Source organism: Penicillium chermesinum, assembly GCF_028974085.1.
Source record: "Penicillium chermesinum strain IBT 19713 chromosome Unknown utg000009l:1.0-952002.0:1.0-954369.0, whole genome shotgun sequence".
NCBI classification, from domain to species: Eukaryota; Fungi; Ascomycota; class Eurotiomycetes; order Eurotiales; family Aspergillaceae; genus Penicillium; species Penicillium chermesinum.
The window spans coordinates 265,454-282,223 of NW_026695319.1; the positions used below are offsets into that span (position 1 = coordinate 265,454).

The 16,770-nt window shown below is 51.7% G+C and overlaps 4 protein-coding genes across 4 annotated transcripts; 2 read left to right on the forward strand and 2 right to left on the reverse strand.

The window, feature by feature from the left end:
- Positions 1-3,136: 3,136 nt before the first annotated feature.
- On the reverse strand, positions 3,137-5,648 carry N7468_010537 (putative differentiation regulator (Nrd1); the record flags this gene model as incomplete). The annotated part of the gene is made up of 2 exons (XM_058479832.1): positions 3,137-3,622; positions 3,663-5,648. The coding sequence occupies 2 exons, from the start codon at positions 5,646-5,648 to the stop codon at positions 3,137-3,139; spliced, it is 2,472 nt and encodes an 823-aa protein (XP_058325355.1).
- Positions 5,649-7,723: 2,075 nt separating this feature from the next.
- Positions 7,724-9,708, forward strand: N7468_010538 (asparagine--tRNA ligase DED81; the record flags this gene model as incomplete). Its single annotated transcript, XM_058479833.1, has 3 exons — positions 7,724-9,327; positions 9,396-9,471; positions 9,604-9,708. 3 exons carry the CDS (start codon positions 7,724-7,726, stop codon positions 9,706-9,708), a joined length of 1,785 nt encoding a protein of 594 aa, XP_058325356.1.
- Positions 9,709-11,767: 2,059 nt separating this feature from the next.
- N7468_010539 (uncharacterized protein) lies at positions 11,768-12,609 on the reverse strand (the record flags this gene model as incomplete). Its single annotated transcript, XM_058479834.1, has 3 exons — positions 11,768-11,958; positions 12,010-12,251; positions 12,503-12,609. The coding sequence occupies 3 exons, from the start codon at positions 12,607-12,609 to the stop codon at positions 11,768-11,770; spliced, it is 540 nt and encodes a 179-aa protein (XP_058325357.1).
- Positions 12,610-14,809: 2,200 nt separating this feature from the next.
- On the forward strand, positions 14,810-15,088 carry N7468_010540 (uncharacterized protein; the record flags this gene model as incomplete). Its single annotated transcript, XM_058479835.1, has 1 exon — positions 14,810-15,088. The coding sequence occupies one exon, from the start codon at positions 14,810-14,812 to the stop codon at positions 15,086-15,088; it is 279 nt and encodes a 92-aa protein (XP_058325358.1).
- Positions 15,089-16,770: the final 1,682 nt, after the last annotated feature.

A 16,770-nucleotide genomic window follows, 5' to 3' on the forward strand; every position in this document is an offset into this window, starting at 1 on the left:
AAAGACTGGAAAAAACTGTGTCATGGAGTGGGACTGTGCATATGCATATGTTGGAAAGCCTATCGCGAATTACCGATAGTCGAGTCTATACCGAAGTACGGAGTAAACAAGGAACAGCTGCATCTCACATATCCCTTCCAACACCACCAACCCCCATTTCCCAACCCATCTACACCTAGGAAACCCCCCCTGATGCAACTTCAATATCCGTCTCTTCTCATCAGGGCGGAGAACATGTGCGGATGACCGGCTTATTCCGACCAAGAACTTCCACCCCAAATCGAACCCCCCCCCACATGGGTGGGCTTCCACGTGGGATGAGTGGTTGTTAACCCCAGACTATTCCCGATGCCTTCACAGTAAAATTAGTTCCTCTCTGCATCCGGCCGTGCTCAACCCCCTCAGCCAAGAGAAAGACCCGTGAACCAAGAAAAAGAAAAAGGGGGGGGGGTTTTCACTAAGAAGAAAAGGGAAAAGCCGAAAAAGAAGAAAAGCCGACAAGGCTGCCCAAAGCAGCCATGACAGGCGCACGAATCCACAATATACGAGCTCTGCACCGCCAATCCTTGACCTCGGTGGGAAGCGCCGTTGGGATCGGCCACCGCGGGGAGGGGGGCGTTCTCTGGACGGGGCTCACCAGAGTTGCACAAGTGGTGCGTCAACTCCTGCAGTGCAAACTGATGAAAGCCTGACATAGGCCCCCCCAGTTCGATTCCATGGTTGGCTTTTGCGATGGCCAGGATCGGCTCAGACATGGCTGAGGCCTCTGTCCGCGGACCAATTTTTCTTTTTCTTTTTTTTTGGGCCTTTTCTCTTTTCCCCCTTCTGGTGTCTACAGCCAGCCACGGCGCCAATGGCAAAGCTGGCACTGCGGGCTTGACTCGCGCTTGACTCGCGCAGTCGTGAGAAAATCCAGTTCTTGCTTCACTCACCAGTGGGAACCAACAGTTCGAAGCGCGTTGGTGTCTTGATGCGTCATATATCTTGGCTAGGATAGTGTTGGCTTGCGTGCTCACACCGCTGATAAACCCGCTGGGTGAACGGAGGGGCCCGATGATCCACATCGTATTTCAATATCAAAACATTAACGGTATCAAAAAGGGTATCTGGGCGCTGTAACAGAGAGGGGGGGAGGCGAGATGTTGGGGGTCTGCTCAGGCTGAATTTGGATGGGCAGGGATATCGTTCTTGGTCGTGGTAGATGATCCCTTTGATTAGGTCTATGTTTAGCTTGTCGTTTGAGTTATGTGGCTCCTACCATGGGGGCTTTCAAAATTCCGACGGCTATACCCATAGAGTTGATGGAGGACATGGTTCTTTGGTTTTCACATGGGGGGTCGGAAGGTCGGTGGTCGGTTGTCGGTGGTCGGAGGTTTACTGACCCTTGATATGAGTTTCAGGAATGGAACTGGCTATGTGGAGGATATTGTTGCAAGGCATATTGGGAACCGGTTTTGGTGCCCTGGAATGTTCCCCCTGATCCAAGAGTTCTTGTAGATGAGTAGTAAGATAGTCCCGTCCGTACACTGTGTCAATCGCGTCGAGCATTTCGAAGTACTTCCAGATAGCCCTAAGGTAGGGTTTGAGAAAACTACACACACCTTGAGCATTGCCTCTCTCTCTGGTTCTGTGAGAACACCTTCTGCGTATGCCAGCGCTCTGACTTCATGGAATCCATCTGTCATCGATGAAAAAGCTCCTCGTCACGAGCGATGCTGTCTCTTTCATCTCATCGATGGCTGAGATGGTAGGCTGAGATGGTAGAGTCCGAAGACTTCCAGACTGTCTCCAGTTCCCCTAAGTCCTCGTTCGAGTTCACCAAGGTGCGTTCCCAGCCACACGACATTCATTCCCATCAGTCATTCATTAAAACCCCGAGGGACTTAGAAGCATGAAGGACATTGCTCCTGGATAGGCATACTACCTAAGGTCTCAATCATTCTCCACAAAAAGAATCCAATTACTTCTCCGACGAGTCTACCTCCTACACGATCTCGCCGTCTGGGTCCAGATCTATGCCATTATCACACTACATTCCCTGCAATCTCTATTTGGCCAGACGTCAAAGTTCTGATTGCTAACAGAAAAGATTAGTTAGGGCTCGAGCGAAATTCTCCCTGCCGACGCCGCCGGTTCCTCGCCGCTGAATCCTCGTCCCCGAATCCTATCACAAGACACAAAAGAGAAAAAGTCTGGAATAGGCCGTACACTGCCGGGCGCCCCGCGTAGACGTCAGTTGAATCAAGGATGTGGACTCGCACATCAAGAAGCGTGCGTAAGACAGCGCCGAGCCCGTCGGACGAGCGTACAGCGGGATGCAGCACTACACTGTTTACTTCTACGTCTAGGCCTGCCTAACGTATAAGGGATTTTTCTCTACACAAGACAAAGATTCATCGACTCATTTCATTCCTCCGCGGGAACCTTTCCACTAATTACACATCTGCAGCGCATGACGATCACCTCGCAAACCCACACCACGAGACGACCGAGAGCAAGGAAGAGGGGTATTTTCGCTGGATCGTGCCGCCCGGTGCAACCTGCCAAACGGCGCAAAGGACAAATAATAAAAAGAGAAGAAGAGTAGGGCAGACATAGGGCTATCTTCAGGATTGAGAACCTGCCAGCGCGCCACGGACACCCCCCACTGTCTGCTCCCCCGAAGAATCGAAAACCGGCGTCAACATTACCTCCCTTGTCATGGGTAAAAATCGGAAACGAAATGAACCAAAAAAAAAGACATAGCCAGCTAGCAATACAAAGTGGTAAGGGGGTAAAGGGTTATTACGAAAAGTAGGTCGTAGGCGAAGGGTGTTCGACAGCATGTAGGTGGAGTCAAAACAGAGATAATAAAAAAAAGAAATAGGCAGAAGAGAATGGCGAAGAGTCAGGGGGAAAAAAAGAAATATTAAGACCAATACAAGAAACGAAGCTGAAGGACGAAATGGCATCACAGTAAAGTGAACTATATGTTAAAAAAAGAAAAGAAAAGAAAAGAAAGAAACAGAAAAGAGAAGAGAAGAGAAGAGAAGAGAAGAGAAGAGGGAAAGTAAAAGGTAGAACAGTCCAGAAGATTGCCATTAGAGTTCACCAAAGAAGATTTGAGTCGAGATGCATCTCCAGAGTGAAATAGCGTTTATTTGGCACCAATTTCCTCCTCAGCCCAGCCGGGCAGGGAGCTTTCGTTTTGGATGGCAAGTCCAAAGCCAGGGTGGTTCAACCCACCCAAAGCCGATGAAAAGCTGGAGAAGCTAGCCTGGGGCTGGTGGGAAGCCCCAGTGCGGATATGCCCAGGTTGTCCAGATACTGGCCCAAAGGGCTCCTGGGAGAAGGACGGCAAGCTCACGGCTCGGGAGTGTGATGCACGGGGAACACTCAAATTGCTGGTGCTAGCGGTTGCATGGTGGCCGTGGCCGGAGCCTCCGACGCTCAAATAAGTATTGGTAGAGGGCTTGTGCTGGTGCTGGTGCAGCGGCGCATCGATGTTTCCACTGGCAAGATCGCTGCTGCCCCCGTTGTAGAGGGAGTGCTGCGGTGGTGCCTGGGATTGTCCTTGCAAGCCACCCAGGGACAGGGAATCTCCCAAGTGACCCTCTTGCTCCTGTGCTTGCTGAGCAGACATCTGGTTCAGGTACATAGTCAGGGGGGTTGTTAGAGCCCACATTGAGAACTCCTTGAGGGGATGACACGGCATGCATAGGATGGCGGTGCTGCTGGCCATTCTGAGAGCCAGTAGAGCCCGGTGCGGGTGAGATTGCAGGGCGAGTCGGGCTGGACTGAGAGCCAGACTGGCTCAGGTTCTGCTGGAAGCCGTTCAAGGCAGGAGAGGGAGACTGGGGCCCCTCAAGGCCGTTCCCATTGCGATTCTGTTGTGAGCCATTGCCGTGATTACCGGCCTGGCGTGGAGGGTTTCCGCAACGATCTTTTCCGAAATTAATCTTAAATCGGCGGTACTCCTCTCGGTTGCGCATTCCTTCAATTGCTTTGATCGCATTGGCAATGTTGGTGAAGTTCACAAAGGCGCAGCTCTTCTCGCGCAGCGTGTTGACCAATTCAATCTCACCATACTCCGAAAAATCCTGGCGAAGGCGCTCCTCTGTCCAAGCCTCGTCTAAGTTTCCAATATAGACGTTTCGTGATGCGCCGCCGCTGACAGCCAAGGCGATAGCGGGAGGAAGAGGCCCAGAGTGCTTACCCCAGCCAATCTTCAATCGACGGTTGTGAATCATCAATCCCTGCAGGTTGCTCAGGGCATAGAAGGAGGCGGCCGAGGTGGGGTCGATAAAAGTCACGAAACAAATATGCTTGTCCGGGATGTAGCGCACATGGTGCAGCAGACCACCTCGCACCACATTGCAGATCTCTTCAATAGTAGTCTCGGGGTGAATATTTCCAAGGTAAATAGTCCTGTTGCCGAGGTTGTTGACTCCTCCGGCTGTAGTGGCCACAGCCGCCGCAGCGACTGATTGCTGGGCCAGCGCATTCGAGATCAAATCCCGATCCGCCGAGTTCAAAACATGCGCATATCCTGGGGCGATTCCAAGGAATTGGGCCGCGTTCTGCTGCTGTGTCTTAGAGACGTAAGCGCAGCGGTCCTTGCCGTAGAACACACGCTTCGGTGCCTGCCACTGCGGCTCCTGAGGAAGCTGGGTGACGGCCTTCATAGCATTGCTGATGGACAAGAAGTGCACAAATCCAATTGCCTTCTCCTTGACAATCTTCACCGTATCAATGGGGCCAAATTTACCCAATTCCTCACGCAGATCGTCCTCCGAGGTTTCCTCCGCAATATTTCCAAGGTAAACATTGCGAGAGGCACCAGATTGTTGAACTGCCAAAGCAACGGACGTCGGGACCTGAGACGGTTTACCCCAGCCAACTTTGATGTCATTTCCCTTGATTGCCAGCTTCTTCAAAATAGCATCTGAATGGAAGTGAGTTGCGGAGCTGCTGTCCAAAAATGAGATAAAGGCACAGTTCTTGTCTGGCAGTAGGCGCACAGACTCGATCTGCCCGCTCCGCACGTGGTTCAGGATTTCCTCGGCGCTTGTTTCAGCGGGGATGTTTCCTAGGTACACCGTACGACTGGTTCCCGACAACATCCCTGGGGAGACTGACGCAGCTGGGCTGCCTAACGCAGCACCATTCAAACCACCCAGGCCATTAATGGGAGATTGCGGGCCCATCAGCTGGGACGCACCTAGTCCATCGGTAGAGATCATGCCCGGGTACATCCCCGAGTTGTGTAAACCCTGCATGCCCTGGGTGGGACTTCCAAGCTGGTTTTGCGAGTTCTGCGCATGTCCGTTACCATTGACTGGTGAAAAGCCGCCAAAACTGGCGAATTGTGGGGACGCAAACGCAGACGGGGTGCCGGGCTGGAAGGGACTGCCAACCAACAGTTGTGACGGGAGGAGGGGGGTGAAGTTCATATCGAACCCAGCCCCGGCGGCCATGTCAGCGGTTTGGCCTGTAGCGGCGGTATTTATCGCCGGAATATTGGCGCGGCGGGAGCGGTTCGAGAATGCTTGCGGGTTGTTATTGGAACTGTATGCGCCGTGAGAAAAGCCTGTTTCGCCGTGCAAATTGTATTTCGAGGGTCCAAAGCGCGCGCTATTCGAGATGCTCGATGCATCCGAGTTTTGCATGGCGAGGTGACCAAAAGACTTCCGACCAAAAGTGGTGGTCCTCAGGGGGAGGGAGAAACACCGGTGTGAAGAAAGCCCGAGGAACCGAGGGTTTCAGGGCTGCATTCAGGGGAACTGTCGAGGAAAAGAAGCAGGGGAAAAAAAAGAAGATTCGGCGCGCAGGGAGGGAGAAAGAAAGAAACGAGAGACGTGTCTAGAAGGGCAGGTCAATTGGAATGTTCATCCCGAGGGTTTGGGGCCAAGAGGGAACGAACCTGCGGCTAAACCTTTTTTTTTTTTTGTTTCCCTATGAATGTCGCACAATATGTACGAACAAACTCATATGAAGAAAGCAAATGAGGGAGGGGAAGAAGAAAGTCTGAGGAGAAAAGACATTAGCTAAAAGGGGATAGTGGATTCGAAGGGACGCCAGACGGGTACAAGGCTGAAGTGCCGAGGGGTCAAGGGAAAAGGGGGAAAATAGAGAGAGAGGGGAGATGAGGGGATTGGGATTAAAAGAGATGAGAGTCCAACTTACAGTGAACGACAAGCCCCAGAGTCCCAAGTCTGCAGGAGTAAAAAAGAAAAAGAAAAAAGAAGGTATGAAGGAAAGAGAAAAGGGGAGAGATCCCTGGTGGAGATGGTTCCCATATGGTAAAAAGGGGAGTTTTTAGGGGGACCGTAAAGGGGCGCGCGAACTAGTTCGACCCAACCACCTTGATTAATTAAACTAAAAAAGATCGTAGATCTGTTTTGAAGCCAGAGTTTCATGTTCTTCAGCCCCCTTATCGGCCCCCCCTGTCTAGGAGCCTGAAAACAAAGTAATTCCCCCAGATTCAAAGTTCCGTGGCTCCTGCAGTACTGGAACAGGGCGCCCCGCCAATCACCAGCGCCGTGCCCCTGTGTGAGGTCATAGGGACATATTAGTACTTATGTTACTTCCAAGTCGCCTTGTGTCTGCTCGGGATCATGATCTCTCCATGGATGCCCTGATGCATGACTATACTCGAAGCCGTGGTACAGATCTCGCCACCAATCCTCCCAAATCGAAGCTGAAAATTTGTTTGAATTGGGCAAATACATTAGAGATTCTTTGATCTCTCAGAAAACTCGGAGTCTTGACTAACCGCAAACACAGATCAACCAGTTAGGGGAACACAGTTCTACGATAGCATATTTCACAGACTGAAGCCATACTTGTTGGATGACGATGCCTGGCAGGTGCTTCGAGCTTCAGCGGCAGGCATTTCAGCTTGAATGGTAGGATAAATGTTTGAAAAAAAAAAATAAATGCAGGTCATCCCCCAGCTCATTCTCCTCAAACATAGCTCTGATGCTTTTGGTAGCCATAGGATTTGGAGTACTATGGAGTTAAACTCTAAAAGATAGCGAACATGGGTTGTGGGCACGTGACGGTTATGCGCAACTTGGAGGTCCCATGTGGTATTGATCCACCTTTCACATTAGGACATGAATACGAAAGGCAGATTAATTAAGGAGATGTTCGAATTATTGTGTTTGTCCATTGATTTGGATTTCAGAATAGTTCTCCGAAGTTGCAGGTGCTACAGTCCCCCACATTCATCTCCTCTTGTACTTCTATATGTCACGGCAGTTACTATGGCAAGGGATTCCCGACTGAAGCCTCAGGCTTCTATCTGACCAAGGATCCCAAGATTCCAGAGCTCCAAGATCACTTATGAAAAGCCAAACTACCTACAATCTAACTTGAATTGAAATATCCGACCGAACTATCAAAGCCTCAGAGGTCAAAGCGTCGCTGCCTCAGGCAACACGGCACACGTGGGGAACCATCGCTATCGCTCAAAATTTACCCCTCCGCCGATTTCCCCGACGTGTGTGATTCTACAAATTGGGGTCGCGTGGCTGCCATTGAATCCCGTGGTCGCCTTGATTTCCCAAATTGAAGCCTGGTATGGAGAGCCCCCCTGCTGGTGGCCTGGAAGATGCACAGTGCTCTTATCTATCCCCTCGATGACTCACAATGCGAGACACACTATTAATGCGACTCATCCCACCTTAGAAACCCCTTGACAAAAAAGTCCACATCCCTACCCTCAATTGGCTTCCACAGAATGGCCCCTTCAATCTACATCGACGAGGATGTTGGCCTCGACGACGCCACCGCCACCGGCACTGAATCCGCGCCCTACAAAACTCTCGTGTATGCTTTCATGCACCATGAGCCCACCACTGAGGGCATCCAATATCTGACTCGCAAATCCCAAACCGATGCGCCCGGCGAAAATGTCGATCCTGCTGCCAAGCTTGAGTGGAAGCCCGCTACCAAGTCGGCGTTGAAGAAGGCTACCAACCTGTGGGAGCAGCGCAAGAAGAAGGCTGCTAAGGAGCATGAGTTGGCAATCCGTGAGAAGGCCGAAGCTGACAAGCGCCAGAAGGTACTTGAGGATGCAAAGAAGATTGTCATTACCGAGGATGCTTCGCTGCCCAAGCCCGTCCGCATTCGCCTGGACACCACCGACCCTGAGATCGTGAAGCTGCGTACCCCCGAATCCGACACCCCTGGCACCCGAGTCCGCGTGCTCGGCCGTGTGCACCGTATGCGCGCGCAGAAGGACTATGTCTTCCTCACCCTCGCCGATGGCTATGGCTACCTCCAGGTTATCTTGACAGGTGACATGGTCAAGACGTACGACATTTTGACCTTGACCCTCGAGACCTCAATTGCCATCCACGGTGAGATGCGCTCGGTTCCCCCAAAGCAGCACGCCCCCAACGACCGTGAGCTGCACGCGGACTTTTTCACCATTATCGGCCGCGCTGCTGGTGACAAGGAGGCCATTACAAACCGTGTATCACAGGATGCCGACCCCCAGACTCTGCTTGATAACCGCCACCTCGTGCTACGTGGTGAGACCTCTTCTTCGGTGATGAAGGTACGCGCCGCAACATTACGCGCTTTCCGAAAGTCCTTCGAGGAACAACGGATGCTCGAGGTGACACCACCTGCCATGGTCCAGACCCAAGTGGAGGGTGGCAGCACGCTCTTCGGGTTCGACTACTACGGCGAGAACGCCTACCTGACCCAGTCCTCCCAGCTCTACCTCGAGACCTGTCTGCCTTCGCTTGGCGATGTATTCTGTGTCTGCCCATCTTTCCGTGCCGAGAAGTCTCTCACCCGCCGCCATCTGTCGGAGTACACCCACATTGAAGCCGAGCTGGATTTCATCACATTCAATGATCTGCTCGATCATCTCGAGAACATGATTTGCCGCGTGATCGAGCTTACCCTCGCGGAACCCGAGATTGCTGGTTACATCAACAAGCTCAACCCCGATTTCAAGCCTCCTTCGCGACCTTTCCGTCGCATGAAGTACTCCGACGCCATCGAGTGGTTGCGCGAGCACGACATTCCCAACGAGGAGGGCCAACCTCATCAGTTCGGCGACGACATTGCCGAGGCTGCCGAGCGCAAGATGACCGATATTATCAATCAGCCCATCTTCCTTACCCACTTCCCCGCCGAGATCAAGGCTTTCTACATGAAGAAGGACGACAGTGACCGCCGCGTTACCGAGAGTGTCGACGTGCTGATGCCCGGCGTTGGCGAGATTGTCGGCGGAAGTATGAGAATGGACGACTGGGACGAGCTTATGAACGCTTACAAGCATGAGGGCATGGATCCTAAGCCATACTACTGGTACACCGACCAGCGCAAGTAAGTCTCTTCTTTTTCCCTTATCCTTTTTGTCACCCCCGCGGGCATAGACTCTAATTCTTGAATAGGTACGGTACTTCCCCCCATGGCGGTTACGGTCTCGGCCTGGAGCGATTCCTGGCTTGGCTGTGTGCCCGTTACACCGTGCGTGATTGCTCGCTATATCCACGTTTCACCGGTCGGTGCACTCCTTAGAAAACCCAAAAAGACTATAGTTATGAAAACGTACGAATGCATATGCTCGGATGGATGTGTGGATACGGTTTCTTGGACTAGGTTTCTATTAGATTTGCGGAAATGAAAGAATTTGATCAAAATGACCAGCGCCTAGCAGAATCTGCAACCGTTGCATATCAAGCCTCGACTTGCGAAGGCATGTAAATGCCTGCAAAGCTCACTTCTTCTTCGTCAAAAACCCCTTCTTCCTTCAGCGCCTGATAATCCGGGACACTAGTATTACCTCATGGGAAAGGGCTAGACATGATCTGCACCTAGCGCCGAGAGGATTGACACAAGCTCCGCTCCAAAGCCACAGGCCGAGAACCAGCCACCCCTCGTACGAAGGGGCAATACCCAAGCCCTATCTTGAACGCATAGCACAGCTTTATCCGGCACCGCCAGCCGCGACTAATCGGACACTTCGTACAACTTAAAACCCCCAGCACAAGACCTCTTACGCCGAGAACATAAGAGATATAAGGCTTAGGATTATGCGCTTTTTCATGTCGTATATGAGAATATTCTCGTGACTCTGATTAGATAATAGCAGCGAAAAGGAGTCAGGTATTAATCGGAGCTCGCTATGCAGCTGTGTCAACACAAGCCCTAGCACAGTTGCCTGCCAGTGGTCTATGGGTATTCTAAGCCTGAAGGAAGCTGCAGGAACAAGGTACTGATGGCTCGCAATTCCTGCAGATGAGTTGTGAGTTGCTGCGGCTATGCTGAGTATTTGAATTGTAAGGGGGGGGCGGGGTGTATGAGAAATGGGGCGTTGGCTAGCGGGTGTTGGAAGGACGGGATGGAGACGTGTGTGGACGACTTTGGTTAATAGTTGTGCTTCTCCTGGGGAAAAGGGGCTACTCGAGTGTTATTGATGCCTTGATGGGGATGTTTTCGCTGGGGTACCGCGGGTATGCGCTGCTGGGATTTTGGGATCGGGGAGAGCCGTGTTGGATGGGATGAATTCCACATCAATTGGGTGCATGCCTGAGCTCGTTGTGAATAATTCTTCGTCTGAACTCCGTCTCAGAGAGAGAGAGAGGCTCGCAATTCACATGTGTCAATGTGTCAGGGATGTGAGGGCGAAAGCGATGAACTGGCGTCTGTCGGTTCAAAAAGGAGAAACGGAGAAAAAGGCAATGTAAGCCCATGGCTCCTGAAGCACTCTGCAACGATCCTGTTCCGCAAGAGGCGTGCCCCCAAGGAGTCAACCTGCCATAGGCTCGGATCGGCTGGCACACGTTCAAAGCATTACCGGGTCAGACTCGAGCCTGGGCAACAGTAGTGTCCTGGGGACTGCTTGCGTAGCAATACCTGACCAGGACCACCTGCAGAACTAACCTAAAGTAGAGGCAAGTGGCTTAGGGTGGGAAACAAGGGCCATGGCGTATCCACAATGCGCATCAGGCGATGCTTATTGCTCCGGCCACACGGAGATAGACTCCGTCTCCAGCCCACAGAGCCACTGGCTAGACCGTTTTTAGAGCGTACCTTGGACCCTGACACCACATAACTGACACTCATAGTTGGGATGCAAGTGCCATGAAACCGGAGACTTGATTCTCCTTGGACTTTCTGCGCTTTCCACCCACAAGGAGCCAGAACGGGCTGGGTTCAGTCTTCATGAAAACGCAGACCCCTGCAAAGTGACCCGAAGCTCGATCTAGGCGGCCTGCGGCTGCGGCTGTGGCTGCGATTGGCTCTGAGGTTATAATCCATGCGTTCTTTGCCAGTTCCAAGCCGGTACATGGTTTCGGGATATTGACTCGATGTCTTTCAGAATGGCTCTAAAGGGTTCAGTTTGGGTTCAAATAGGCACACGAAATCAAGGGGAATACTTGACAGGAATCTCTGTACAAACAAAGTGAGTTACTCTAGGGATCTAAAGTTCCAAACACGGACGTCAGCCACGGGCGATGATATCAGCGATGTGTCGCACGCCCCGCTTCTCAAATATGAGCTAACGTCTTCGATGTTTTGCCCTTTGCCATCCCTTATCCCGCGGCCAAAGGTAAAAGCACGAAGCCAGTGAAGCAATTATGACTCGGCTTCCTGCCTCAATCGAGTCTTGTGCGCATTCGTCATCCAATTTGTACGAGTCTAGTCAACCCCAACCGTATGTGGAAACCAGATATCACAGGTGCCGAACCAGCGCAGTTATTGCCTAGCGGCGAAAGGCAAACAGAATGAAATCATCAAGGGTCATTACACCTGTTGTAATTCATGAACATCCAACCGTACTGGCAACTTCATCAGGCCTAAATGCCGGGTTATCCATAAATGCCGGGTTATCCATAAAAGCCGGTTCGAGCCAACCCTTATCGACTTGAACCCGCACACCCACGCCGAAAGTCACGCAGATCCCCCACTGTTTCCACGCTTCGGGTGGAAACAAGTCTTGCCCTTTCCTCCCTGTGAAAAAGAAAAAAAAATGTTGAGCGACGTCGAGGCAAGATCAAGTACCGGGGCCATGAAACCCTGAATTGCTGTCCCCGTTGGACAAGCCGTTGTTCTCGGAGACCTGGTCGATCACATCAAGAATTTCGGTGTACGATGCGCCCGAGCGGATGACCGAGATAACACGGGCAATGGACTCATCGTCACCTTTCGAAATAACATTGAGCAATTTGTTGAGGAATGCGTGATAATAGGCTATTTCGAGGTTGAGGCCAAGGGCGAACTCGCGAGCTTCGTTTTCCAAACTTCTGGTAACATCGTTGTTGCCCCTACAAAAGCGCCCCCAGGATGACGGAGTTCAGCATCTGATCACCAATACGAATTGGGCTTTTTTTTTTGGTTGTGCTCCACTCTCGCCTTCTTTTCTTTGAAAAAAAAAAGACAGGAAGGAAAAGATAACAGGGCAGAAAGAAGACGGGCATAAGAGAGGACAGCAAGGGCAAAAGGGGTAAAAAAAAAAAGAGAACACGATCAATGATAAAGATGGTGCTTTGCCTACCTCGGTGCCCCGCCTGGCTGTGCTTGCCGTTGGCGGCTATTGTTGCTGCGGTTCGAATTAGCGTTACTGGAGGAAGCTCCCTCGTTTCGTGAAGTTCGGCTCGACATGACGAATGCCGCCTAGGAGAGTCAGCCCCTCTACAGGATACAGGATTCGAGGAGGCGAGCAGCCTGCTCCGGACAGAAGCTTGTCTCGGTAGACTGTGTCTGGGATCAAAAAGACAGACTTTTAGTGAACTCCCACCTGGTTGCAGACGAGGGGGTCAGAGGGCACTGGAGAGAAAGCAGGGAAAGGAAGAATCGCTTTCAAAAATCGGCGCCAAAAATTATTCGAAAAAAGAAAAAAGAAAAAAGAAAAAAAGAAGAACTGGAGGGGAGAAGAAATGCAAGAGCGCAAATAGAGGCTGAAGAGATAGAAAGACGTAGCGATACAGTGGGGGTAGTGGGCATAACAGTAGAAGTGAAGTGGGTGGCCATACTTTTGTCACACTCTGTTGCTCTGACCAACAGGTTAAAATGAAGACTCAACCGGCCTAGGGATCCGTGGAGACCTGAGCAAGGAAATATTTGGGGAGAGGGGAGAAAAGAGTGAAAAGAGGATGGGTCTTGGACCCCTGTTACTCTCCCGTCCAATCTAGGAACGTGGCGTATTATGCATTGCGAATTGCAAGGCAGCTCGTGAACTGCCTCCGACTCGCGAAAGGGTGCGAGCGTAAGTGCCCTCCCACGGGATTATGTGGATCTCATCATCCCTCATGGACATCGAACAGGCCCTTTGCCTATGGAAGCCCGCCAGGGCCGCCCTTTGCGATGCTCGAAGGTTGTTGAGCTTTCACATATGACATATGGTATGCTATGTTCCGGGACGGAAAAGGTGTCCTGACCAATCGAGGGCACGGATTGGCGGGCTGGCAAGTCTACTCGGGCCATAGAGAGGTGAATGGAGGATCGAAGGGTTTCGACAACGTCCGTTCAGCCTTCCCGGGTTGGAGCATGCGGGAAAACACGAGTTGAAGGGGCAAGTGAATTGGCGATTTAGAGTTCAAAAATTCATATTTGTCATGGGGACTGACGTATCTGAAGACTTGGTGTTTTGGTCTTTCTGCTCGCGGCATCCCTATTGGGTCAGTCCAGAGGCCCTACTGGATCTGTTGGTGGGTTCGGGTAGAACACTTCCTCGCCTCATCTCCCTCTTTTCCTGGCAAAGGCAACTGCAGAGAAAGTTCTTCAGACTTTCGCAGATGGCACGGAAAGTTCTCTGGCCATCGCTTCGACCGCCAAGCCTCGAAGCCTTAGTACTGGGGTCGTATCAGCCTCATGATTGAATATTGACTTCATCTCCTAGCAACCGAGCATCCTCTCTCCCTTACCCGGCACCGTGACCTCCGCCATTCGATGAAGTTTGCCAGTTGGCCATCCAGGTGGTAGAAATTTGATGCATTTGTACATCTTTTCTCCTTTCCTCCAATAGGTTCCTTGCAAGGGCTACATACTTGACGCGAACCTGAAGGAGTAGGTGAGGTTCGTCTCGTTCATCTTTCGCCACCCTGGTGCTAATTGGGGCAGGGCTTTGAGTCGAGGGTACCAGGCATACGTGCTCACGTCAAGCAACCGCCTAAAGTCATGATAAAGACCTTCCCTCGCTTCCGGGATACACTGATAGTCGAGCAGGAAGGGTCGCCTAGTAGCCTGTTCTGAGGGGTCGAGCTTGATCCGGCGCAGGGATCTAGCCAACAATCAAGATGTCCAAGGTAACTTACCCCGATGATTCCAATGTGCCAGAAACGTTAATGCTGATGCAGTCCTTTTGTTTCCGTGAAGATTTCAGAAGCTTTCCTCGATACGATGTCCCCTATTGGTCCCATCTTGCGTCGGCGGACGTGCCATAGCCCTTCCGACCAGCTCCATCGAAAGCTACTTAGCCGTCACAAAGTCTTCCATAGACTCCCGCCAGGGCCCAAGAGTCGCCCTTTGCGTATCTTCGTTCTTCCACATGTATACGCAAACGCGAAGGTCAACGGCCGCTGTTGTACTCTTGAAATCAAACGAGTAACGCGCTAGACTGGATGTTAATTCAAAAATGCACGTCATTCAGAAGGGTCGACATCGGGATCCATTCCACAGATATGAAAGACGACAGAGCGCTGCATAACACCACAATAAGAAAGAGGCGATGTGGGCATCAAGGGCCAGCCTTCCCAGTCCTGGGCCAGATCCTATTGCCGGTGTTACCAGGCTGTGATATGCCGCACATATCCCTTCTTCCGATGATTGTCTGTTACAAAAATTGAAGCTGCCCTGGATGATAATGTCGATAAGGACGGCAGCTAGTCTCCGAAGCGACCGTTGTTTCTTCTCGAGTGGTGTCAAGTTTGACTATGACCCAGGGTACAAAGCAGCAAGATGTGTCAGTCGACAGTATCCAAGCTCCAAATTCATGAAGCCGATTCAAGTAATCACCGCTTCCATCTCCTGGTCAATGTCTGTTGGCTGGTGCTGGCTCTTACATGGTCGGCGAGGCCAGTATCACACCCTGCAGCGCCAATGGGCCGATATGGATGGATCGTTTCGCAAGTTCTTTCAATGAGTTTGTTGTTGGCTGGTCCAGGGTCGTGGTTACCCGTTCGTGGCCTTCAGGTTTCGGAGTCGCTGATCGAAATAGGGGAAATCCGAAAGTCGTTCTCCACGCTGTCGCATAGGCTAAGTAACGATCGTTATCAGGGGTATACTTTCATCAACTTGCCTGATAAGTCGCCCTGCTTCCTGAAAACAGCCGTTTTTTCACGTGCACGGTCAGAGAAGCACCTTAGTGGTCCGACTTGCCTCTGGGACCTAGAGGTCACGTTCTGCCTGGTTAGCAGGCCATTCATTTGGCTTGAGGCTGTTTATTCATGGGATTATTAGTGACATGCACCGCATTGGGCCGTGGAGGTCGTGTTGAGGTTTGTTATTTGGGATGGCTTCTGGACAACGTGGACTTCTCAGACTGCCGCCAAAGATGAGCCTGAAGAGCCTAAAGAGCCTTGGCAGAATGTATGTCCGTTCAGAACAAGTGCCTCTCTTCAACAAGGGCAGGAAATTTGATCCTAAGAGCATCCCAACGGCGTCTTCCTCTGTGGAAATCTCGTCGAGACCCGGCACGGATGAGATTCCACACTCTCGAGGGAAAAACTAGAGGGGAAATCGAAGCCCTAAAATGATTCCTCTCTGCGGCGTCGATTGGCCTCGGACATGGAAAATGATTCCTGGCGAGGTTATTGGGGCCTCCGGCTCCACTCGACACTCAGAGTCCAAACGAGCGTCACAGTTACACGCAGACACCAGCATTGTTGGGTAATGAGAAACTTTCCGGGGTATACGAACCTCCATGGCCATCAGAACTCAACCCTCCCTTTGCTGTTGGACGCTGCGTGTCCAAGCGCGGTTGCGTTTTGTATATGGCTGAAAAGGGAGGCGAAAACCCTTGCACCGCGTCGTGTCTGACGAGGTCAGGCTAACCGAGTAACGAGACTTTTGGTCGATCAGGAAAAGATTTCCCCTCCGGGATACCGTACAGCTCCCTCCCCCGTGGATCTTTCAAGCAGCAGTCGCGTGTTGAACCCGGGGCTTCGCTCCTGCAGTAAGGAGACCCCATGCCTTCCCCCCGCCCCGTGGACCAGTGGACAGCATATTATCTATGACAAATCCCAGTCCAATCCCAAAGCTACCAACTACAAAGTTGCTTGATTGCAGGCGAGCTTGCTCGGTAACGCCTCTCGGTGCAAAGGGTGGGAGCAAGCCTCTCTTAAATAATGGCGAGCAGTTGACAGGCGCATGTCATAACATCATTGGAAACCCCATCCCCAGGCGACAGCGTTGTGTGGGCATGCCAAGGCTCTCTGTATTCCAGACCGGAGCGGGGGGGTTTAATTAATGAGGGCAGGGTATCGCATGATACCTAAGACTACCTTTCGCGGAGGCTTGCCGCACGAGCAGTTGGTGGTTGTGGGTATGAGCATTCGAGAGGTAACAAAGGCCGGATCAAAGCTCCGTCCAATTACCGAGTTAGGCATCCTAGCTGTCTGCCCAGCAGTACAACTATCACGACTCGCACGGTAACTGCGAGGTGGGCCAGATTCAGCTTGCAGTACGTCTAGCTAACAGCCAGTCGTACTTAACCATATTTAGGCCTGGGGTGTCGGAGCACTCTTCTGATTACACTCTATCTTGCCTCTATAAATCTCGTCCTGTCCTGATGGGGCTGTATAAGAAACCATGCACAGGGCTACA